This window comes from Diorhabda sublineata, chromosome 1 (assembly GCF_026230105.1).
Source record: "Diorhabda sublineata isolate icDioSubl1.1 chromosome 1, icDioSubl1.1, whole genome shotgun sequence".
Lineage (NCBI taxonomy): Eukaryota > Metazoa > Arthropoda > Insecta > Coleoptera > Chrysomelidae > Diorhabda > Diorhabda sublineata.
Window position 1 is genome coordinate 45,015,941 of NC_079474.1, and position 26,198 is coordinate 45,042,138.

General features: G+C 32.5%; 1 protein-coding gene across 4 annotated transcripts in view; it reads left to right on the forward strand.

The window, feature by feature from the left end:
• Positions 1–26,198, forward strand: part of LOC130452463 (elongation of very long chain fatty acids protein AAEL008004-like) — a 54,082-nt gene that overhangs the window by 9,398 nt on the left and 18,486 nt on the right. The window contains exon 2 of one of the 4 annotated variants that reach the window (XM_056791762.1): positions 425–584. Coding sequence is in view for 1 of the 4 variants with exons in the window: in XM_056791760.1 (XP_056647738.1) it covers positions 22,421–22,448 (28 nt within the window). In the remaining 3 variants the exon portion in view is untranslated. Of the gene's footprint in view, positions 1–424; positions 585–2,943; positions 3,109–15,155; positions 15,477–22,358; positions 22,449–26,198 lie in introns of those variants that run through there. The other 3 variants (XM_056791763.1, XM_056791764.1, XM_056791760.1) reach the window with 3 other exon arrangements.

The following is a 26,198-nucleotide window of genomic DNA, read 5'->3' on the forward strand; positions in this document are numbered from 1 at the left end:
CATTTAGTACCATCGATCGACACCATTTTCTTGTGTGGGTTAGCCGTCTTTGAGCTATGTCACACAGTATATCTCAAAGCTCCTCCTTGCGTAAATGACTATGTCCTTGGCAGGATATGCCGACGGAAGTCAGTCAATCGGCATAGCAGTTTGTCTCGTACTAACTTCCATCTAAGTGGTGTTGAACCTCATCCTCTGTTTAGAGTAATAGAAATGGTGTAGGAGAAGCTACTCTAATTTATGCTGTTCTAGTTTTAATGAGCGGATAAATTTTAATGAATATTTCTGAAATAATACAAACTAACTACAATTTTTTGTATCTAGTTCTCTGTACTACAGAAATTTATTTTGGAAGTACGTCCCTGTTACTGTTTATTAGCTATATTAGCAATTTACACCTTTCACATTTATTGTGGGTTTTCAGGTATAACTCGAGACGAAATATCCCGGAACGAACTATATCTAAGAAATTACTGTAGGAGGCGACCTTACTGGTGGAAGGTAAAGTTACCAGGACAAAACGAGAAAGGACGTTCTTGAAGACAGGTCTAAAAAAAGTCACCGGCGACCCAACTTGCAGACAAGTAAGGTTTATATACAGAAATCATTAATAAAAATTGGTAAATGCTTCGTCACTTGAGAATAATATATTATTAAAAAAAATGTTTCGAAAGTAATTCATAGGTACGCGTTTTCAATATGGATATAATATTAATTATTTTTAGCTTAGAAAGTCTTCATCATATTTGTGAAAAGAAAGAAGTAGTTTATAATAATTCAGTTGGAAATTTCTAATTCGAAAAATGACAACAAAGTATCAATTCACGCTATAAAAACTTTTTCTTTATTTGAAGTCTGCTGCTTTATTACTAATATAATAATAAATAAATAATAAATAAGCTTCATACACTCATGGCTAGAGTTAGCCATCCGTAGGAATGTTCTAAAAAACATGTGTGGTAGGTGTGTATTCACTGACAAACAACTCCGAACAAACCAAACTCACTGCGCACTTCAAACAATCATTTTCGTGCGTGGTCTGAACAATTTGCAACATGCTTTTGTAAATATTGACATAACCGTATTAGAAAGTTCGAATGTAGGATGGCTGTAGTTGCCAGCTGTCAGAGATGTTACTCTTACTTAGAATGTTACATTCAGAAGTTTCTCTTTGGTTATAGTTTCTCAGGTGTGTCTTTGACTGCCTCGACCTCAGTAGGTTGTCCTAGTAACCATCTACTTGTCTTTTCCAGTGCTTTCTCTATTGTTTCTCTGTAGCTGATACCACAAAAGGGCTCAGCTCCTGTGAAGGGTTTGTCTGTCCCTAGTTCTAGACCCTTGCACTTCTATTCTCCTGTTCAATTCCCGTATGATGATCCCAATCCCTTTATATTTTAATTTTAAAAGTTTTATAATCACTTCTAGTGTAACAGTTGGGCATGATTTAATTGTCTTAGTTGCACATATTCGCGCCAGTCTTTGTTCCTTCGAGAGATTGTTCCTTGTGGTATTCAGACTAGTTGTAGTGTCCATTCCCAGAGGAATTTTGGTAGATGTGTATTCACTGACAAACAACTCCGAACAAACCAAACTCACCGCTCACTTCAAACAATCATTTTCGTGCACGGTCTGAACAACTTGCAACATGCTTTTGTAAATATTGACATAACCGTATTCTCTTTGTGAAATTTCTTCTTTTCTTAACTGAGAACCAACAGTAAATTCTTCAGTAAATCCACTGTGATTAGTTTTATAATGCCGTTTTAATATTGCTGGCCTTTTATCAGGTTATATGACAGATAAGAGTCATTGACTTACCGTTTCTCTCCATAAAAACAAATAAACAAATTCTACCCAGTAACAGTTGAGAGCTTAATGTACCTCCTCATATTCACGTTGCTTAGACAACGCCGTCAAACCTCTACAATCTACATAATAAAAATAAAACCAGGTAAAAAATAAATATCACTGATTGATATCTGCTGGATAGATACATTGTATCTCACTTTGTAGACTCATACAGGTATTTCGTGACAGATAGCGTGACGTATATAATATTTTCAAATCTAATGCAGCGTTGCTATGTCGAATGTATTATTGTCAAGTTGAGATGCACACAGATGGCGCGTTACCGCCACCCTTGTTACAAAGTTTTGTGATATTTCAGATTAACAGCTTTGTATCTTCATGAATTTTTAACTTTTTGGTTATATTAGCAATACATAATATATAAATGAGGATATTGTCAAGCTCCTTTTTTTTCTAATTAAATGTTCCCAACTATCTAATAATTTTTTTTCTGCACATTACCAAGTTCAAATGTTTTGATAAGACGACAATTTTTCCCCAATTATGTTTGATTGGTTTCAATTAGCGATCGAATAACAAAAATTCAATGTTCCTTGGGGCCATTCTATCAATAACACATTTTTGAATGTTACTTTATATTGTCTAGCCACGACAATTTCGTAATTTAACTGGTAATAGTAATTTTTAATAGCTCTAAAGGTGATTGACTTCACCAAATCATGTAAATATTCCCTTCAATGTCATTTGTAAGACACTGCATTTTATTGAATAAATAATCATTATTATTTTAACAAAAATATAAACAACAATTTAATTTATTATTAATGATACGTTTTTCTTATACTTCAACAGAGTACGTCTCTGTAATATTTAATGAGTTCTCAATTTACTGCCCTACACTTTTGAACGAATTAATCATACATCCATTTATCTAATAAGAAATAATGAAATTGTATGAACAATAATTTGTATTGTAATGATTCCGTCCATAATTTTTTTATTCTCATATATAATATTATTTGTATAGCCCTTTCTACTGGCATCTTGGAAATTGCATACAAAATAACGGTTCTAAAATAACGCCTTGCTCTATATTACACATTCATATTATACAGTATAACATTTGCAGTCAAAACTAGAACTTGAAGTTATGTTTTGGTGCTACGAGTAACATTTGTGTTTTATTTATAATTAATTTTTGATACACAAATGTCCTAAATTGAATCATTCATGTGATATCTGTGATTTCTCTACTTTTTTTTTGGTTTTTTTCTTTCTTACAGCATTTAGTTTGTTTTGGTAAGTAAAAAATCTTTCATTTCTAGCAAATGGTTTATTAAATTTTTGTAAATAAATGGTTAAAGACACCAAGTTCATTTAATTGCAATACGGATTAAACCCAACCTTACACTAAAAATATTTTGTTTGAATGAAATATATAATTAACAGTCTTGGGTATATTTCGGTATTTAGTTATTCCAATTGAATAAAAAACAGGTTATTGATTATGATTTTAATTAAATTTAGCAGATAATAATTATTGCTTTTAAATACAATATAGAATCATTTATTAACCTTGTATTTGTATGTAAATTACCTATTATTTGTCGGTTATGAAAATATCATATATATTCATACCAAATTCGAATTGTGTTATCAGTAGGTCAACAATCGATTACAAAAAATTGCAAGCTAACTAATGAATAATGAATTTATTTTTTAATGTAACCGATTTTTTACCAGAATCATAAATTTCATTTTTATATTTTAATTTAATTTTAATTTCTTCTCGTTCATATATACAAGTTGGATTATATTGTTAATTTCTGTCATGTTTATGATGTCGTCTGTCAAAATTTCAAATAAATTGACAAAGTGATTAGTTTTAATACCCATATAACGAAAACTGTTTTAATTGGATGTTAAATATGAATAAAAAGTGCTTCGACTGTTAATTAAACATTAGTTATGTGAAAAAACAGTTAAAAAACCGAATCTCAATATTTTGCATTCAAGTTTAAATATAAAAAAGCTATTTGAAAGGTGGGTGCCGATATAACTAATGCTTGTTAAAAGTTTTTTTTTTTTTCATTAAAAATCTAAAATATTGTTTGGATATATTTGAACGTGATCTAAGTTCATTTTTTCGGCGATACATCACAGTAGACGAATCTTGGGTACCTACATAATTATTCCTCAGAAACAAAAACACAATCTAAGTAGTGGATCTCATCCACAGAACATGCAAGCAAGAATCCAAACACCGTTTTTAAGTTTATTAAGGTAAAAGTATGGTGGTTTGGAATTCCAAAATCTGTAAATCATAGATTTCCCAACACCAAGCGTACTATTTACTAATTTTCTTTTGTCTATAATCACACCACAATTTACAATAGAATGCACACTGCAAGTTGTTAAGTATACATAACCTGAACCTCTTTACTAAATGAAAAAACCTTTAATCGTATTTTCGGAGACATTTGTTGGGAAGACGTCATTGGAATTAAAATAGAAAAAATTTCTTTCATTGAACTAACAAGTCTATCATATAAGAGAGGTGTGGTCCTTGCAAATTGGAAAATTGCTTAGGTTCATCCCATACCAAAAAAAGGAAAAAAGGCGGTTCCCAGTAACTACCGTCCGATTGGTTTAATCCCAGCCATTGCTAAGGTCATGAAGAAAGTCGATAACCAGCAAATCTTGAGATATTTTGAGTCTGCTAACATCATTACGGACCATCATTACGTCTTCCGTAAACATTAACCGCAAACATCCTGGTCTATGTCACCAAGGAATGGACTGAAGCTATAGAGAAATATGAGAATTCCATAGCAATCGGACTAGACATATCGAAGGCTTTTGACAAGGTCTGAAATGACAACCTGCTAAATAAATTAAGATAGTACGGTTTGTCGTCCTCAGTTATCGACTGACTTACTAGCTTTCTCAAAGACCGATCCATCCAGTTCGCTATCAATGGACACACCTCAAAAAGGTTTGAGGTCAACGTTGGTGTTACCCAGGGATGCATCTTGTCAACTACTCTGCAAACCCGATCTATAGCTTCGCCGATGATAGCGCACTGATGTCGTCGTTCAAATCAAGCGCCCCAATAAACTTGGCAACAAATTACTACCATCAATAGAGATCTTGAAAACATTTTTGAGTGGGATGGAAAAAATATGGTTGAATTTAATGCAGCACAGACCTAGGCTGCTATTTTCACAAAGGAGGCCGGCACTGAGGCTCAGGATTTGGTCCTGTCTGGACATAAAATATCGCCATCACCGCAAATGTCCTGGGATAGTCTCGTGGCCGATTTAGTCAAGGCAGCTTCACAAAAACTTGGAGCCCTCTTTTAGATAAAAAAATATATCCCTCAACGGCTTCTAATCCTCTACTACAAAGCCCAGATTCGTCCATTCTTAGAATATTGCTCGCACATTTGGAGCTCGGCTCCCAAGTATACCCTGAGTTGACCAGAAACTTGGGCAGCTTAGAGCATAGAAAAAAGGCCACCGACCTGACTCTGTATTACCGATAATACTTCGCAAAAGCTGTTCCCGGCTGTCTATAATCCAGCCTAGAGCAGTTATTACAACACCTACTCGACAGGCAGACGTGGTTCATGAACACCGAGTTCGCCTGCTAGACGCATAGAACGTCTATTTATCGGGGATCATTTCCTTTGAGAAGTGCGAACCTGTAAAATCGGCTATACAACTTACGGATGTTCCAGATCAACATCCACAGGCATCTCCAGACACCAGGCATCACTCGAATTAAATCGGCTACTAAGTTTTACATTAGAAATTAGGTTTTACTCTCTTTCACATCAAAAAGACTATACTGTTGAGGTTACTCCTCAAGAATTAAAACATCTGCAACCGAACCTAATAAGTTTTCGATTAATGAATATAGAGCGGCTGAATTACACAATAAATATGTACTTTTCGTCGATAATTTCATTCGTTTTGATTCGATATCAAACAAGGAGCTAGAAGACGCCCTAGACGGTTGAGGTAAAAAACGAGTAATGCGTTGGGTATTTAGATATCTTGTCCATGCACGTCCCAAAACAAGTTTCCGAGACTATTATAGTATTTGTCCTGTAGCGATTTGAAACGAACGTGTTTTTTTCTCGTGCCGAAAAATGAAGTAAAAACTCCGACTGAGTGCTATAAATTGTTGCAAGAGGCCTATGGGGACAATTCTCTACTTTGTGCGCGTGTTTTTGAGTGGTGTAAGTGATTCAGTGGATGCAGAGAGAACACTGAAGATGACCAGCGCCCAAGTCGCCCTGGAACTGTTTCAACTCCGGAAACAGTGACCAAAATCAACCAAATCCTCGAATGTACATCCGGATAATTGCCGAGGCTGTAAACGCCGATAAAGAAACGGTTAGAAAAATTTTGCACATGAAAGTCTGTGTTGGTGCCAAAAAATCTGACTCCTGACCAAAAGCTCTTGCGTCAACGGGTTTGCTCTTTTTCTTCTTTGAAAGGTTAGAAAAAGATCTGCTTTCAAAGGAATCCGATTTGAGTCGATGGAAGCGGTAAAGCAGAAAGGTGTGTGACGGGCGGAGTGGAGTATGTTGAAGAGGAACATTCGAATGTAGAATAATTTTTATATTAAAACCCTTCTTCGTAACCAGTTTCGTTATTTAATAGCCAGACCTCGTATAATAACTCCACATAATTACCTAATCGACGATGTATTTTTAATCACGAAGTTTATGCTATAATAGATGATAATCACCTATTTTGTTGTTTACAAAAACAAGTATAATCTGAAAAAATATTGCTAATGACGTAATGCACAATCAAAATAATTTTTTCTTCTTTTTAATTGTTTTTATTCGCTTCACATGATATTTGATAAACAGCATTATTTTGTTATCAATTATGTATCTTTGTTTTATTTGTTTTTTAATTTTTCTTTGCTGTCTGTATCAGAATTCATTTTATTTGTTTTTTTTGTTTGCATTGTTTACAGTATTTTTAATAAAAATATTTCATTTTCGTCTTAAGCCAGTAGCCAGCATCCTTTTGAAATGGATGATACAAAAATTGCAATTTAAAAAATTTCTCAGTTTTTGAAATTGCGAAATTGTGAATTTTGGTCTCCATATAGTATTTTCTTATATATATTTGATTTTTTATTTGAAATAAATGAACGGCTTTAAATACGGAAAAATATTTATTCATATAAAAACATAGTTAAATCAATGGAAGTTTTTTGAGAGTTAAAATATGGGGTAAACTTATAGTATTATGACAATTTCCATTTGTAAGTTGATTTCTATCTTGATGTGCACGCATTTATGTACTTCCAACTCTTGTTTTGAGTTCTGTGAACTAACAACTTCACAGCTCTTTGTTGTTCAAATCTAGGTTTTGTATTTGAGGCAATCTAGCACCTTATTAGCATAGAAATATATATGTTAACAAAACAATGAGATATTTTGAGAGATGAGATTTTTTTGTACAGAAAGCTAAAATCTTCGGCAACTAATTTCCAGACTAGTAATAGAAAGTAGAATAATTTTAACGACACAAAAAATAGAATATAGATTTTCATTATTTATAATTGAACGAGTACTGCTAGCTATTATTTTTAATTATTACATAATTATTGTACATTTAAATAATTATTTTAATTTTTTTAAGCAATTGCATAAAGTCGTGCAAGCTTCAAAAAAGTATTCACCGATTGATTTGGTATCTATGTATTGGCGAAAAGTACCTATAATGACCATAAAAAGCTAACTAATTTCTCATTAATTGTCAAATATTATAAAGGCACATATGCTAATTAACAATTTTCTACAAATCGATGCTGGTTTGCTACGTTTCAGTCTATTTTCTTTAGTGCCTTCATGATCCAACCTCAAATAGCAGAAATATAAACATAAACAGGGCTTCAAATATACCTCCTCCAAAGCCACAGTTTTCAACTACAAGCACGCTGTACTACTTGTTTGTGACCTGGAAAATGAATGATAATATTTTTTGTTTGTGCGAACAGCAGAATCATCTTGTATCTTGATCTTCTTATTAGCATTCCATAAAAAATTTATACTTACTCTGGGATTATATTCATTAGTAACAATAATAAATTTCTTGTTCAGTATTTGAACCTTTTAAGCGTGGACTAACGTGTCGACTTCATTTTAGAAATAGTCCAAGTATGTATGTCGAGTAGGTTTTGCAAATACTGCTCTAGGTGGGATTATGTTGGACAACTCGGAAAAGCTTCTGTCGTTGTAGTATCGGTAAAACAGACTCAGGTTAGAGATTTTTCTTCTATGCTCTAAACTGTTTAAGTTTCTGGTCAACTCTGGATCGCCTATAAGTCGAATTGCTTTCGTCTGTATTGACTCTAGCATCTTCAGGGTGAGAGAACCGAGTCCCAAATGTGCGAGCAATACTCCGAAGATAGACGCGTCTGGGTCTTTATAAGAGGATTAGAAATTGTAGCGGAGAATATAGCTTTGTAGTATTTTTGGTCTTATATTATAATTATAAGATTTAACATAACAAAATGAGATAGTGTGTTGCTTGGAATAGCGCAGTACATTTTCTAATTAGTGGTAATAATAATTTTATATTTCAATCTTTGACCATATAGTTGAATGAACTGCTACTCAACAGTAAAAGAAGACCAAAAGATCTATGAGGACTATCATCAACCAGTGGGGATTTTCAGTTTGTTTTTTCAAACATGAGAATTCATTCTATCAAAAATCGATTTAAATTTTTTTCATTAAAATTTTCAGAAAATATAGACATTAGTTTCTGATTCTTTCTATAGGAATTAATAATTGATTCATTGAAAAAGAATAGGAATCATTTTTGATTGTTCTAAAACAGTTAAAATTTTTGTATAATAATCTAAAACCATTGAAAACGCTTTTGCTGCTTTCTCGACCAAAACAACACTCCACTGTATTGTATGATCTAAGCTTAGTGACATAAAATAAAGAAATGGACACTATTTGTTTATAATCCACACAATTCTATCAACATATTATGTCCAAAGTGCTGCGTAAAACTGTCTGTGACTTAACAAATCGGGAATTTTTACTGTATACAATCGCCAACTTAAGTCAAATAATTTTATCTAGTTTAAAGGCAGATTATAGTTCATGGTAGTTTTATAACAAATAAAAGGATTTAAAAAAAAATGAACACATGAAAATTTCCTATAAAATTGTCTGTTGACGTATTTGCAATAAACAATTCATATTTGTAGCTTGACCGTATGGAATATTTCCTCATTCTCATAAATATATAAACATTCCTAATTCATTCTTTTGTTTATGACATTGGCGAGTCTGAATCACGGTTCTATCTAATGAATAAAACTTGTAACATTTTACGATATTTTATTGACAAACTTCCCAAAAAAAAATGTACACACACTTTATGAATAATGCAAAAAGTAGCATTAGTACGAATAAGAAATATATCCAGTCATGAGAATATTATAAAAAAATTATAATTATTTATAATAAATGATAAGAAAATGCGCCACATACAAATTTATGAAAAATAGAGAATAAAACAACAAACTACGAATAAGAAATTTCCCTTTGATTAAAAGATTCACTCTTCCATTCAGTTGAATTTATTCTGTTACTGGTCTGGGCGTACCGTCGATAAAGGATCAATCGCTTCTTGACGAATTTCATTTCAAGTTTTGCAGCCTCAATCAAAATTAATAGTGAAATCAGCCAAGAAATGTCTAAATGACAGAACTGTGTCGGCTAAGGAAGCAGATTTATACAAGCTTCTTCTAAATATTATAGTATTATAATCAGCCTCATGAGTAGGGTAGATCAGACGATTCCAAGTCGTAAGCTCAAGTAGTTCTTTTTCTACTATACGAGGTCTGGCTATTAAATAACGAGACTGCGCGCCTAGAGGAGGTCGCCCTAGACGGGTGGGATAAAAAACGACTAGTGCGTTGGGTATCTAGACATCTCGTCACTGTTATAGTATTTGTGAAGTAGCGGTTTGAAACGAACGTGTTTTTTTCTAGTGCAGAAAACCATGTGTGACGAAAACCAGAAGCAACGTATCAATCTAAAATTTCCCGTTAAATTAAAAAAAAAACAATCGAACTGAGTACTATAAATTTATGCAAGGGGCCTATGGGGACGATTCTCTGTCTCGTGCGCTTGTTTTTGAGTGATCTAAACGCTTTAGTGAGGGCAGAGAGAGTACTGAAGATGACCAGCGCCCAGGTAGCCCTGTGACTGTTTCAACTCCGGAAACAGTGACCAAAATCAACCAAATTGTGCGTGCAGATTGTCGAATGAGGAACCTGATGATGATTGATGATAGAAACATTTTACACGAGGAATTACACATGTCAAAAGTCTGTGCGACTCTGACTCCTGACCAAAAGTTCTTATGTCAACGGATCTGCTCAGATTTTCTTGAAAGGTTATAAAGATTAGAAAAAGATCTGCTTTGAAAGAAGACTTTCAGCACTTCCAGACATTCATCACCAGATAGATCACGACCCACTCCTGATACACTTACGCGGCTCATTCATAATTGTGAAACCCACGGTCAGTTTTTTGCACCGTGCAGCAAAATGGAACCTGTCGACATTGAAGCCAATGAAATTACAGTCTTGAGATACTTCAGAGCGTATCCTGAAAATTCATCAACCGATGCGAAAAGAGATTTGGTAATATCAGAGATAAATAAGTATTAACGGTATTCTTAAAAAACACAAGTTCCATCCGTCTTCAGTCTCGTTGGTACAAAATTTAAAGCCAGGTGACGATCAAAGAATCCATAAATGTTTGGAAGCTGAGGGCACTTACTTTAGTTTAATTTTTAGTTTTGTTCTTCCTCCTCTTAGTGTAGTGTTATTAAATATTTTTTAATTAACTAAAGTGATTTAATTTTTGATATGTTAGCTTTTTTGGTCGTTCCAGACAACCGACAATTAAAAACCATGAAAATTTCAGTTTTTTCAGTTATATTGAAATTTTGCATAGATTCCAAAAATTTAATAAAAACTATAGCAAAACTGAAATTATTTTAGCTGAAACTAACATTTCGGAAAACCCATTCAAGCAAATTGGTCGCAGTACTTTCCCATATACATATCGATTCAGCTCGTCGTGAAGGTCCCTCTATTTCTAGGTCGATCAGATATCTCACTGTGGTATTGAGAGCCCTCCGTTGTCTAATCTCTCCAATAGCGAATAACAGTAGCTATGTTTATGTTTATAAGTCGAAATTTGTCATGTCATGTTGATGTTGAGCTGCATATTTACAAAAAAAAGCTTTGGAAGCTCAAATTTTTTTTGCTCTTGGCATTAGGAGGAAAAATGGTTTGTTTCAGTTATCTTGGAAATGGAAATAATGGCAATAAGCAATATCATCATATTTTTAGGCAATATTAAATAACATCCAGTAATTTTAATATTTGTGTTCGTCTAGAATCTTTATTATTTTCGTTCCTTCAAACATTAAATCACATAATTTTATACATTTAGTTTCGTCCCCCATATATATTGTCAGCTACTTTTATTTTATTTATTACTTTAATCGGTCGTTAAATATGTTTATAACAAAAAGGGGTCGCTCATTAAACAAGTAAATTATCTAAATATCAGTTTCGTTTACTGGATATAGGATTTTTATATAATTTTAGTTGGTTATTTTTAATGTATTATTTATTGATATTAGGAAGTTTATGTTTCTTTAATTAGATATTCCTAATGAGTTGTCGAGATTGGTTTTTCCTTTTCAAGTCAAAGTATGATGTGACATTATTTTAATTTGCTAATGATTGGCTCCAATTCAAAATAATTATATTCACTATATTTTATTACCAATTACTTGAAAAACTCTCATACTTAAGAGTAAAATTAACATCATACTTCACGATAAAATTCAATAATATTACATCTAATTTATTTTTAATCAACACACTTTTTTTGGCCACCAATTGCTTATTTAAATATTGTTTATTCTGGACATATTCGACAAAATACGATTTGATATAAATTTTAAACTACACTGTTGAATTTTAAGTATGGAAAATGCGAATCAGCATATTAGCTAGTTATAGTTTACTTTAAGTGAGTAAATAATAATCAATGAAAATTTACACCTTTCGAATACCAAAACATTGTGACCATCATCTTATTGGTCAAAAAATGGTTCTTGCTTTTCTGAGAGCACGTTCCTCGAATTAAGCCAATTGTTTGGATAGTATTTTTCAGTCAACATTAAGCAAATCATATAGCTTTTCCATATGTAGCCTTTCAAGCAACATATAGCATACGAGCTTATATGAAATATTTACTTTATTAACTATCTAATATACTGTTATTTGACAATCGCTAAATACAAAGCAATAGAAGTAGTGCAAAGTCAGTCTTCCACCAAGGTGCCTTACTACCCTAGATATTTCGTTTTTCCTGGCAATACAACATACTTTGTTCATTCAAATGGTTCACCACGTACTTTTTTTGAAATAATCTATTTCCTTTTAATGTAACCGGCGTGGTAGCTACATTAGCAGTATCTTCCCAGAAATTAAAATAATAAATTAATGAATCTATTATTAGTAAGTTCAAAGTTCTGGAACCGTTGATATTCATGCTAAATATAATATATCAGTAAGAAGTTTAACTTATTTGGAACACATAATGCGTGGTACCCGGATTAGTATCCTCCAGTTGATTATGGTGGGTAAAGTTGAAGGTCGTAGAGGAATTGGAAGGAAACAAGCCTCTTGGTTGAAGAATATTAGAAAACCATGAACTGGGATAAGAGAAGCAGGACAGTTATTTAGACTAGCTCAAGATAGAGAGAGTTTTGCCGTGCTGATCTTGCCACCGTCAAGTGGACTTGATAGGACAGGCTAAGAAGAAGAAGCAGTTTACCTGTAGTATCTGAAGAGGATTACTTGCTTATCGAAACGCAAGCTAGACAGTGTTATTGCGTGTGTTGGTGCAGTGGTAGTATAGGTGGTAGTGTACACACAGCAAGTATATTATTAATAAGCTGGTTTAAATTGGATGTTTCAAATTATGACACATCCAGTACAATCAATATTTCATTATATAAGAAATAAGAAAAAACAAGGAATTAATAAAATATTTGAATTTGAATACGTAAAAGAAAGAATTAACTTGGGGTTACTTAGTTAGAAAATCTGTTTAAATCAATGTTTTTAATAGTTTCCATAACTGTTTGTTACTGCCAGCCTTACAATTAGTCTCATACTAATTTTAATACTGTACACCTTTAACCAAAAGAGGTGAGATAGAAAGTCCAGTGATGGTAGGTTACGGTAAAAGAAATCGAAATCATGAAGAAGCATATGTTCAATTCACCTCTAATTGCTAGCTAAGTAATTAGAATTGTTGCATAATTTAATGAAACGGGACGCGTGAAGGTTATTCCAAAATCTGTAAGACCAGAAATAAGCGATGATGCAGTTAGATATTTTGCTGTCATTAGAAGACAACCTTCACACAAATTACAACAGAAAGAAAACCTGCACCCATACAAAGATCAACGCGTTTGTGGCCAAAATACAAATTTTCTCAATAGTTTTGTAGGTAACGTTCTGCTTAATTGGTACAGTAAATCGACAGGATTGTCATGGAAATCCTCACTGGGTTAAGACAGACTCCCAGCACCCCCAAAAGTTGATATTCGAGTAGTAATCGTTAGAAAAAGATTTATTGATACTTGGTTCATTCGTGGAAATTCGTTATTTAGAGCATCTTCGTTAGGCAGTGCTTCCGGATCTATTTGCAGAATTTCCGGATCCAAATACGCATAATTTAGAGAACTAATCTTGCTTCTTGAATGAAATTTATTATAGTATCTAAAGTTGTTTTATTTGTGTATATCAAGAGAAAGCTAATGTTTGTTTGGAGAAGAAAGTAACAATCGGTCAAAGAAATATATAAGTAAATTAGATAGATACCGCCGCTTCAACTTCCTTGCACTCTAGAAAAATATCATTCATATCATCGATCGATACATTCTCGTAGCTGCAAAATGGCGACTGTAGATTACCCAATTTATAAAGGTGCCTGGAAAACCACCATGGTTTAATTTTAGTCGCATTATAGTTGCTGTGTGATGTGACTTTCTGATATTTTGCTGCTCTCCAACTGATTCTAATAGATTTTTTGCTTACTAAGTACATCAGCTTGCCAGAAAAAATGCTCTCCTAATTTGCAAGCTTATTTTGGCTCATTATTTACCTTCTCGTTGCCTATAATTCGTCGTATAATCGCCGAGAATAATTCGTCTATTAGTCATTTTTGATTGATAGTTGAGTTTTCTATTCCAAAAATAGGCTTCTGACTATAAGCATTCGCAGGAGACGGTTCGATAGCTTGTGAAACTACTTTTGATTCTGTCATTACAGCAACAGTTTTAACTGAATTTAGTAGGCACAGAGTGAACCGAAAAAATGTTTATGATGAATTTTTTGACATGATTTATGTTTAAAACAAAAAAATGCTGTTCCCATCGTCACATTTAGATCCATCTGTAAATAATTTGGTTACATTGTGTCTGAAATTATTCAGTCGTCTGATTGTAGATATTAAGTTATACTTCGGTAACTGTACTTATATATAGGAAATTTAGAATCATTCACGATGGAAAATTCATCGTAGTTGGTATTAATAAAGGCATCTGCCAACGTAGGCGATGATTTCATTCTCTAGTAAGGTATTTGTTTCTCGGCTAAAAATTGTCTATCAATATTTACTAGTGGTTCTTGAATTTCTACCCAAAATACTTGATTAAGAGATAATATCATTAGCCCCATACAAATATTTAAGGGTTAATAGTGAATATGGTCAATAAAATATTTGTTTTAGATGTTGCCCCGTATATTGTACACCCATAGTCCAACGAAGAAGGAATATAAACCCTAAATTTTATCAAATAATTTGTTATTTGAAATATTTGAAAAAATATTGATATAATTGACAATAATTTTGACGTTCTATTTTCTTGACGTATGCCAAAAGTTTAATGAATGAACTGTTTGACGTGTTTTTACATTTGGTCAAAAATAAATATTGTAAGTAGTTTTCACGAATTCTGTACATTACTTTATCATAACTCCATACATAATTCGTTTATTTACAAGATCAAAATTTTTAGCTTGTGTGAATAATTTTATTCATTGAACATATATTCACATTACAGAACTTTTCTTTTGTTTCCATAATTGCGTAAAAAAAATCTCATTAACAATATCCATTAAAAAATTATCCTTAATTCTTTATTAGGAAGTTATCATCGTCGATTATTTTTATTTTTAGTTATTAAAGTTGAACAATCCAATGACGTATTTTTTCTACCTGTTAGGGAATCCCATTTTATACGTGATTCCAATAAAAGTGGGGGTAATCTAAAAATGTTAAAATACAAAAACGTCCTTTTATTATTTCAGTCGCATTCTATCAGGGACAGAGGTGGGACGTTAAATAAATTTTATAATCAGTTGGAAAGTTCGTTGTTAATCTTTTAGTATAGTTTTAGTACCGGAGAAGCGCGAATCGAATTTTATCAATTGTTGGCGGTAGTGCGCCAAATTATCTTGTGTTGGCATCTAATTATCGTTTGAAGGATATTTTTCTATCGATTTAGATACAGGTATGTTGGAAATTAATTTTAACTAAAAAAATTCGAATTAAGTATATACATTTTTATTATGTTCCTTTCGCAAATAATATATGCACTAGACTATAATTTTAAAACTGTTTTAGATTATCTACTATAGTTCTCATATTCTCAAATGTTATTGCTAGTAAAATAGTATAAATCAGATGTAAAATTTGGCTATACAATGAGTCCCTTATATACGGTATGGCACAGGCAAATGGATTAAATTTTTTCATAAATAAATGGGGGCGTCCTGGGACAAATACGTCAATTATATGTGCAATTAAGTTTTATATGTGCATTTTACTCAAAAAAATAATTATATGTCATATAACAGTGGCCAATACTAACGTTCTTAATTTAAATAGAACGCCTTCTATATTATTTATTTTTTGGAATCTTCAGAAAGCTCTTGACATACTTTATGTACTCGTATTAAGCTCTATATGTATCTTCAACTGTTTCGGAAATATTCATTGTTTCTAGATTTATTATAAAAATTCAACATTCAACAAAATTCGCTAAAATACACTCAATAATTATTTTCCATTTACCTCTTGAGAAAGTAAGCAAAAACCATTTCAGATTATAAGAATGTTTCATTTAACAGAAATGAACGCAATAACCATTCTCCAAATGATTGATTATGGAGATGAATCCCTATATAGCAAGGAGTATGAAGAAAGTATCTGCTAATGCAGTGAGTGATGATACGAAATCGTATCCTATACTTGAGCTTCAAGAAAACCCATTACACGTTTCTTGAACAAATTTCTTCTGGACAATATGTTTTCCATTACTAAATTGAGTAATTCCCGAGAAAAAGCATATCCGTGTAGTAAGTCTTGTTAAAATCAATGTTACAAATATTATTGAACTTCTTTTTTTAATGTTTTCTCTATTTAGCACTATAATTACCTCTCAGCTGTGATGAAGTGCATTGTTAATCACAATTACAATGTTTTACGATATCCTGTTGGTAGATCAAGCATGAATATTCAACGACGGCGGCGTCTCGTCAATTATAGTCACCGTGCAATGGCACTACCATTGTACGAAACATTGAAATATTCGTTTTAGAATGAAAATATTTTTGCATATTTTTGACCTGTGGAAATATCAATACGGTTGTCTCATTAATAATTTTGAACAGTCATTCTTCGTTATGTAAATAAGTACTTCGTATTCTGCTTTAAGCCGTGACAAAAATTTGCGCTTGGACCAGCTTTTGGGTCCGAAAACGAGGGGGTCTTTTGAAGTCCCTTCGATATTTGTCTATTACTCTGCTGAGAAAAAAATGTCGAATTATTAATATCTCTTAAAACTTAGAAGTATCAGAAGTTTATGATACTTTTATACAACACATACCAATAATGTTATTTTTAACTTAAATTTATTCAGAAAGTGTGCAGGTTATGAAAAAAAATGTAGGTTCTTAAAAAAGTGAAATGTTTTCCGTGTCTTAATAAAAATGAGCTAAAATCAGAATAGTTATTTATGAAAAAGAAGAGCTCAGAGTTGTTACAGGCAATATTTCGCTTTTATCTTTGTTTTTGAAGATGAAACTTGCATTTTTTCCAAGAGACAAACTCATAAAATTTTAGTTACTACTCGTATATCTATGTCAACAAACGAAACCGAACCCCGTTTCTCAATGCTGAAAGGAATTAAAGCTTTGTTTCTCAGTAATATTGACAAAATTTTAACACGTAATGACTTTTCATCGGCTACACATCTGTACATATTAAAGTAAAATAGCAAATTGAATTGAGAACCACAAAATAAAATACAGTTTTAAACGACCGAGAAACTTGCTTTTAGCAATAATTAAATTGAATAAAATCCTTTCAAAACCACTTTTAGCAATAATGAACCTAAATAAATTACAGCATAAAAATAAAATTACTGCTGTGAATATTAATGTAATTTTTATAAAAGCGTGGGGCTCTTTGAATGACATTTTCAATTTTCAGTAATCTTATTATTACAAACTATAATCTATTTTCACTTAGGAAGAATGACGAATGGATTTCAACTATCGTTAATATGAAAAAGTTCTATATTAAAAAGTTAAAAGATTATTAATTTATTTAAAATTTTTTGTTTAGGAACCTATGACCCTACTTGTTTCCGTTTTTTGCTTTTTTTTTCTAAATTGTAACTGTTCGGTAAGAGACCTACAGACCTTGTGGACTAGACATCTTTTTAACAATACGAAAAATAAGGCTCGTTTTGAATATTATTAACTTTTTGGCACCACCTTCCCACGTCACGCGCCGTCACTAATCTCTAATGTTTTTTTTTGCTGATAACAAAAACGCAAGTTGGATTCTAATCTACTTTCAATCCAGGATGAGTTATTTTGATGTTTTGTACTATATTTGGAGCAGCTTCTACTACTACGATTATCATGCGTATCATACAATTTTTCATTAAGATGGATAATAGATCGATTTCGCTGTATTTTTTATTTCCAATAATTTAATTGTTTATTCTTGATACTTTCATTGTACACATATTTTTTCTTTAAATAACTGGATGTTATCAATCGAGTGCCGTAAATTGGAACAGTGATGATGTAATAAATACATAATTACGTATATACATAATGATATTTGTAAACTAAAGGTACCTATGTGTATACACAAAAAGTGTCATAAAGTTGTTTTCAAATTTTTTTAAATATATTTTGTAAAGAGTGTAAGTTTTTATTATTTTATTAGCTTTGTTCAGGATATTTGGAATTAATTAGTCAATTTATAGTCTTCATAATCAATATTTTATACTACATACCGTATCCTTGACCTCTAAAATATGTTAATTTGAATTCTATACATTAAAATGGACACACAAAACTGAGGATTTTATATGTTATAAACATTCACGAGATGTTCCATTTGCTATTGCCAAGGAGGTACATGTTGAAAATAATAATATTTTTAGGAAACTAAATTTGCAAATTTAAAATTTCACTTGATATTAACTGGAACAAGACCTAGGATTGATTAGCGCAAAAATCAGAGAAATAAATTTACCTCAAAACTAAAACTGTAAAAGCAAAAAGCCTTATTAGAAATGAACAAAAATGCCATGAAATAGTACACGGACGGTTTCAAAATACAAATACTCGAATAGGAGGATACACAACTAAACTTTAATCAGAAATGTTTGCAATAAAGAAATTTGTCCAGTTCAACTTTTGCAAATAAATTATTATCATCTTCTCCAATTGCCACGCAGTGCAGGATGCTAGATGGTTTCATGGAGGTTGAATGGTGGAGAGTACATGCATCCTGGACATACTTCTCACATTTTCGTTAGTTTACGACGCCAGGCGGTTCCCCAGGATGGTTTAAATGATAGAAGGGGCTAACGTAGTTCTGTTGCTGGATAGCTGGATAATCTCCAGGCAGGTGTCTACCATCCACCTTCCCGAAGTGCGGCCTCGGGTTAAAAGCTCTAAGCTTCGATGACATAAGATCCGAGATAATTTAGAAGTGCGTGGACAAGTTGAATGATCTAGGGAAAGGCAAAAAGTTATACTCCAATGGATTTTTTGACACACTGAAGTGGGGGATGAATCTTTCGAAGGACTCCCTTTGAGAAAACGACTACAAAACAATAGGGAATACATTACAAGAGTATAATAAAAACTAAAACCAATAAACACCTATTGAATGTATCAAGCTAAGTAGAAAATGAATATTAAGAGAAGTCTTGTCGGGGAATTGTCGTCTCAATGGATACCTGAAGAGATGTAGCAACGTGTTTACCAATGTAGAGGACGCAAACTTTATCCACATTCTCTTAAAGTACGAGAAACTATGGAACTTTAGAGCATTACATCTGTTGTAGTATAGAATAGAAAATAAAGATCTTTGGCATCTAGAGAGATCTTATATCCTATAATAATCAATAATAAAAAGGGATACAATAGATCCCTTTAGCTGCAGTGTATATGACATATATGGTTGAAGAGTGCAATAAATAAGAAGTTTTGACAATGTAGCGCGCGGTAATTAATACAAGCGACAATAAGATGTGTGCACCGGCACATAATGAACTTTGAACTCAAAATATAAAATAAAATAAAATAAGAACACAGGGAATCATTTTAACTTAACGATGTTTTATTGAAACGTGTTGATATCAGTCGCCCTTCTCTCTTCAACTGCAATTACCTCTTACACCTGTCATTGACAACTTTTTTCATTCGCCGTTGTGTAGTGATCAATATTTTTACAATTAGAAATATACAAATGTTCATACTAAAATATACCCAGGCTGCTTATTTGGTCCTGTGTGAACATAAAAGATCACCATCACCCCAAATTCGCTTGTTGGATGTTGAAGTTGGAAGCATTATGTCCTGGCATAGTCGCGTGGCCGAATAAGCTAATGCAGCATCACAAAACCATCTTGTGCTCGCTGTTTCATTTAAAAAAAAATATTCAATAATACGTTCTTTTTCTTCTTTGAATTTAATTATTTTTTATTCTCGACAATTGATTATGAGATTCGTACAAATCAAATTATTTATAATTCTGGGAAAGAGGTTAAAAAGCTCTAAAACGAGCTGAGGAATGAGATAGTCTGTTAATTATTTGACCCAAATAGCAGCTGAAACTTTTCCTGTATATGTCCATATTTGTCTCGCCAGATTTAGCACTCCTATTATTACATTGTTTGTGTTGACCACATCAAAATCAAGTCATTAAACAATTTATTCATCCTATTTTTAATATCCTTTTTGTTATTAGTATCTGTGAACACATTTATCCAAGCTATTCCAACACTGACGAGGGGCACTCGTTGTTCATTATCAAACCCAATCTTATAAAAAATCAAGTTAATTACATCAACATATATTGTACGTCGTCTTCATTAGTTACCACTTGATTATTTGTAAACATCTGCGTACATAAAAATTGCCCTTGAATAGATATTTCTTTTTTTGTAGCCTTAGCATTCCTTCATTTATATATCTTGTACAGTAAAGGACACAGACAAGGTGATATTTTGTTTATTAACGTTAATTCTGAAGCCCTATTCAATAAAAATTATTTCAAATTATACTCGAAAAGAATGTTATGATTATACATTTTGTAATTATGAGATTTTAAAATTTTGGTGAATTCTTAAGAAAAATCTGATGCAAACTAATATGAATTCATCTCTGATTAAAGAACCGAATTCATGCCAAAATTTATTAGTCATGGACGAGATCATCAATCAACACAAATAAATTTCCGGTATCTCTCTCTAGCTCCGGATGCATTTAGTCTTCTAGTGAATGCTGAATTTATGTAATGTCAAGGTTATTTTTCGTAAGTTCACCGTGGCTGCAAATTTCTCTAGTAATGATCAAGCAGGCACGGATTAAGATTTATTGGTCATAGGTGTGACTTAGATTGATAGTATATTTCAAGGAATTTGGGATGGGTTAAATAGTGGAAAAGATAAAATATCTTTCTGAGGTGGTATTAATGATTTATTTTTATGGCAAATGCTAAACGAAATATAGGTATACAGAAAGAGAACGCATCGGAGCTATAAGCTTTTCGGAGTTGCCCAAAATCGAAATAAGTATGTAGAATTATCGATTACATTCAGTAAATTAATAAAGGTGTTGAATAAAAAGAAACCTAGATTACTTAATCTCTATTTGTAGTAACTTTATGATTCATTGATATAATCACCTTTCGATTTTTTTTTTCAGCGCACCATTTTGATATTTCCTTTCGACACTTAATTTTAACAAATAATTTTCGTCTTTTTGGTTGGTGTAAGTAGGATACTGTAATGGCCAAATCGCTACATTCTTTTTTCCAATTCTTTCAAATACTCTTTGAACAGCATCGAGGAATTCATGTCATATTGTTCATGCTGGAAGATGAATTTTCTGTCGATCAGGCGTACTACGTTCTTGCCAGCACCTTTAATATTTTCTTATAGCCTTGTTTCTTTGAAATCCCTTCAATTTTTACCAGGTTTCCAGTTGCCCTTTCTCCAAAACATCCCCAAATCATCACCAAGTCTCCGCCGTGTTTTACAATCGGGATTAGACATGGATCTAACATCCGTTCTTCCTTTGACTTGCGCACACATACTCTTATCTTAGACCCAATAACCTCAAATGTTGACTCATAACTCCACAAAACTATCTCCCAATCTTCTTGCTTCCAATTTTTATGTTCTTTAGTCAACTGTAATTTCTCAATTTCTATTTAACATTTTAAAAAGAAGGCTCCGTTATTGTCACCCTTCTAAAAAGCCAAGCTTTTCTCAATCTTCTTTTCACAGTAGGCAGATCCCTAGATTCATTCATTTCTACTGTCGAGGTATTATCCTCCCACGCTTGCGCGATTGCCTTCGCAGTTAAGCTTCTTATTTTATTATTAGCTTTGGTAAGATGGTCCATCGTTTAACTTGAACTGCAAGGTGAGTTCTTTCTTTAATTGAAGTTTAATATGCATGCTCGAATACTGCTCCATCCATTCTGCTAGTAGTCAACATGGAAAAGCTATTTTATAAGCTTCTTTCGTAGGAATATGAACTGGGTTGAATTTTTTTCTAAATCCTTCTAGTTCTACAGGTTAGTATAGATCAATTTACTAATAGGTCCGTCATTTTTAAGCTATGGCTTCAACAAGAAGGTCGCATTCAACCTTGTGCAGTTCAGCTATTTTTGATATTCCCCAAAGCTTTTATCTTCTTTTCTTCCTTGCCTTAATGTGGTGAATACTTCTGTCTTGAATTTAAAGTGCTAGACCGGTCCTGGAAGTCACACAAAAATGCCAATATATAGGGTTTTGGGGTCAAGGTCGCGCGCAGAGAAAAACCTCATACGACTCGATTACTCGAAGCGCTGTCACAGTGTCGTAAGAGAGTTTGCATAATGAATTAATACAATTTCGTCACAAAATCAACGTATTATGTACATTGACTTTATAGTTTTGGCAGGTATAGTAAATCTTTCGTATTGTAATGCTTAGTATGTAAATATTTCACAGATTAAACGTATACGTGTAAACACGAATCTAATTAAACATGTTTGAAATGATTACAAGCAAAAAATGAGTCTAATTGTGAAATAAATTCAACAGAGAATTGAGGAAGACCCGTTTGGTGAGGGAATATTTATTCGAATCAACATATAAGGTTCCCCGAAAAAATTTTTAAATTGCGAAATCTAACGTGATTTCTCATTATTAAATATACTATGAAAAAATAATCATTCCAGAGCCCGAAACTTTTCTTCTGAATGTAACACATTTCGAAATTGTTGGCTTTCTCCACTTGATGAAGTATTCAAAATTGTGATAGGAATGTTCTTATCAACTTCATTTAAAATAATTTTGATAGGATTTTCTAAAACTACGTCAGTAACGTCTTTTATATTTTTATTTTAGCCGCATTTCTTTTGAATCTCAATTGTAATAAACTCGTTGAAATTAGTGAATGAGAAAATAATATTGAGAGAACTAACAAAATAGTAAGTGAAATGAACATAAAAGCAATTCAAAGAGAGAAAAAATAATACAAATTACAAAATTTCAAATATCTAGGCATTACTGTTAACAGAAATTGGGAGAAATCTTAAAAAAAAAGAAACAATATTAATAACTAATACAACATATTAAGCAAGTAAGAAGTTGAAGATCAAATAACAATTAAAGAGACCAAAATAAATTTGTACTAAATAAAGAATAACGATGTATGGCGCAGAATCAATGATAAAGATGTCATGATTTTACCAGACCGTCGAATTGAGCTAAAAAGGATATTTGAAGCACTTGAGTATTTCAAACGAACGCTTCATCATATAGTTCACGTCAACTACTTCACGTTTGAACATTGAAAAATTGCTGCAAAATGGATTCCCAAATGTTTGAATGTTGATTAAAAGCGTGCAAGGGTAGAAGCATTGCGTTCAATCTGTTTGGAAACGATGTAGACTTCTTAAACCGAATTGTTACTATGGATGAGACTTGGGTACATTTCTATGATCCAAAAACAAAGCAACAATCGATGGAATGGCGACATTCTGGTTATTCAAGACCTAAGAAGTTTCGTGTCCAAAAATCTACTGGAAAAGTTCTTGCTCCAATTTTTAGGGATTGCCATGGAGTAAGCATGTTTGATATCTTGGATAAAGGTAGAACAATAACTGGAGATTACTATACGACATTACTGATCACTCTACGGCAAAAAATTAAAGAGAAAAGACGCGGAAAGCTATCCAAAGGTGTTTTGTTTCTGCACACAAATCTCATGTTGCCGTGATTTAGAGTTTGAATTACTAGAACACCCCCATTATTCACCAGATTTGGCTCCGTCCGACTATCATCGTATATACACCTTACCACTTTTAATTGCTAAAAGATTTATGGAGGCATAATCTTCAATAACGTTTACCAACATATAACATTACAAGCTATCATAGTATCTCTTGGATGTATCGTTGATAGGGTGATGATATTCGACCATTAGCAGGCTTGTGAGGATGTAATATACGTTGTGCTAGTCTCCAAGTTAAAGTATATTGACTCTTGCATCTGGTTATCAGTTAAGAGACGATCCCTAACCATAACTAAGAGTGTTTTCGCTTTATATTCATCTAATTTTTCACAAACCAGTTTGCCTAATTAAGCTGCTAGAATGTTTAGTGGAATATTAATCGATTTAAACGATTACGTCCGGCCATAATATGCTGAGTAAAGCCTGGATCAGTTTTATAGTTTGATCGGACTCTAGTGGATGAAATATCCATTGTTATAGTCAGTTATCACAATTAAAAATTATGTCAATAAGAGAAACTATTTTTTTTTTAATAACAATGATGAACATCGTATAAACTAACGAGAGATTGAGTTCAATGGGTGGCCAATATTTGATATTACGAATAAAAGTAAAAAAAAAGTTTTTGTTTTTTTGCTGCTATAAAAATTCACCCAATTTTTTTCATTAAGTATACTTATTATTATTGATTCGTTCATACTTAATTAATTAAGGTAACAATTAAATATTATGACATTGTTATAAATGTTGAGCACTTTCACTGCGAAAGCGAGTATAATGAGCAATTTAAAAAATGATCATCAATGACGATCGCGTTTTGTACACCTTGCTTGATATCGTTGCCTAATATTAACATATATCCATTATGTCATATGATTTTGAACTGGTGTTGGAGTTAAAATGAGAAATATTTCAACAGGTCAATTTTTATATCTATATATAGCGGAAGTCCTACAGGTTCCTTCGTATTTCACATTTTGTACGCTACACTTTTCTATCTATCCACCCACTCGTTTACCTGGATAGCTCTTTCATGGTCTGTTCAATTCCTCAAGTCCGTGAGGGACTTCTTCGTCTTCTATTACGCGGTTGATACATCAAAGCTTTCTTCAGCCAGTTGTTCTGCTCCATTCCCATCACATGTTTGTACTAGTCCAGTTGTTTGGTCTGTATTCTCTTTGAAGACGTGTATACTCAACCTGTCTCTCCGTCATCGTCAGTTGCATCCATACGTTAGAATGGACGACTCCACAAGTCTTTTTATATTGTTATTTTTGTGTTTAGTTCAATTTTTTCTAGCTAGAGCAGTGTTTTCACAATTTGTGTAGCTTTTATCCCTTGTTGCACTATATTTCTTATATCTTCTTTTGTTGTTACATTTTGAAATTATGCTTCCTAGGTATTTGTATTGTCTACATCTATTTATTTGCAGTTCAGGATCTCCTTGCGTGCTTTCCACTGGCAGATATTCTATTATTATTATGAATAATTTTGGTGATTAACTTGTTCCAAACCTTTCGAATAGTACTTCCTAGCTTGACGGTACCTTTTGGGTTTCTGTATAAGTTTTGAATTGCTCGAACACTAACATTGCTAAGATAATGTATAAAAGGTAATGAATGCTATATATTTAAAGATGCACTATTGTTAGCGTAGTTTATCTATCTTCCGTCGTGAATCATGGATCACGTGAAGGTCTCTTAGGTTAAAGAGTAACCAGGAATAAAACACATGGCCAAATCAGGCGAATAGGGTGGATACTAAATACATCATTAAGCAACAAGAACTAAAGAGAAACATTTTGTGGCGTACTAGTTTACCGTAACTGTACGTTAATCTTCAAGTTTAATTGCTTCTACTAATCCTATACTGCGTACATAACTTTCTTTGTTCAGTTGAAGATGATCATGTAAAATTGAAAATACTGGTATTTAATATAGTAAAGTTGCCAGCTGTAACTCTCCTAGCTTCGTGGCATCTCAAAACATACAGAGTAGTGCTCGTATATATTCTAAGCAATTGTATAAAAACTTTTTCATTTTATATTGATAAAGCATCCGAAATTTTCATTCTTCAATCTGTTGTTAAAATTCAGTTCATATAATTCATCCCATAACATGCATTGGTCGTATCAATCACCAATCCATAGAAATAGGAATTGAAATTACATTGATTTATAGAAATAATGTTTGGTGGTAATTTTGCTACACAAATAAGCAAAATGTCTTTCTCAAGGATATCAGCTGATATTCAGCAGCAGGTTGAATCTGACGTAGGGGAACGTTATTTGCTTTACATGTTGACGAATCAACTGACTCCAGTAATAATTCACATTTTATTTGCCACATTAGATTACGTCAATATTCTAAAAGATTTATTGTTTTGCGTCTATAAAAATTCCTTGGTCTATGA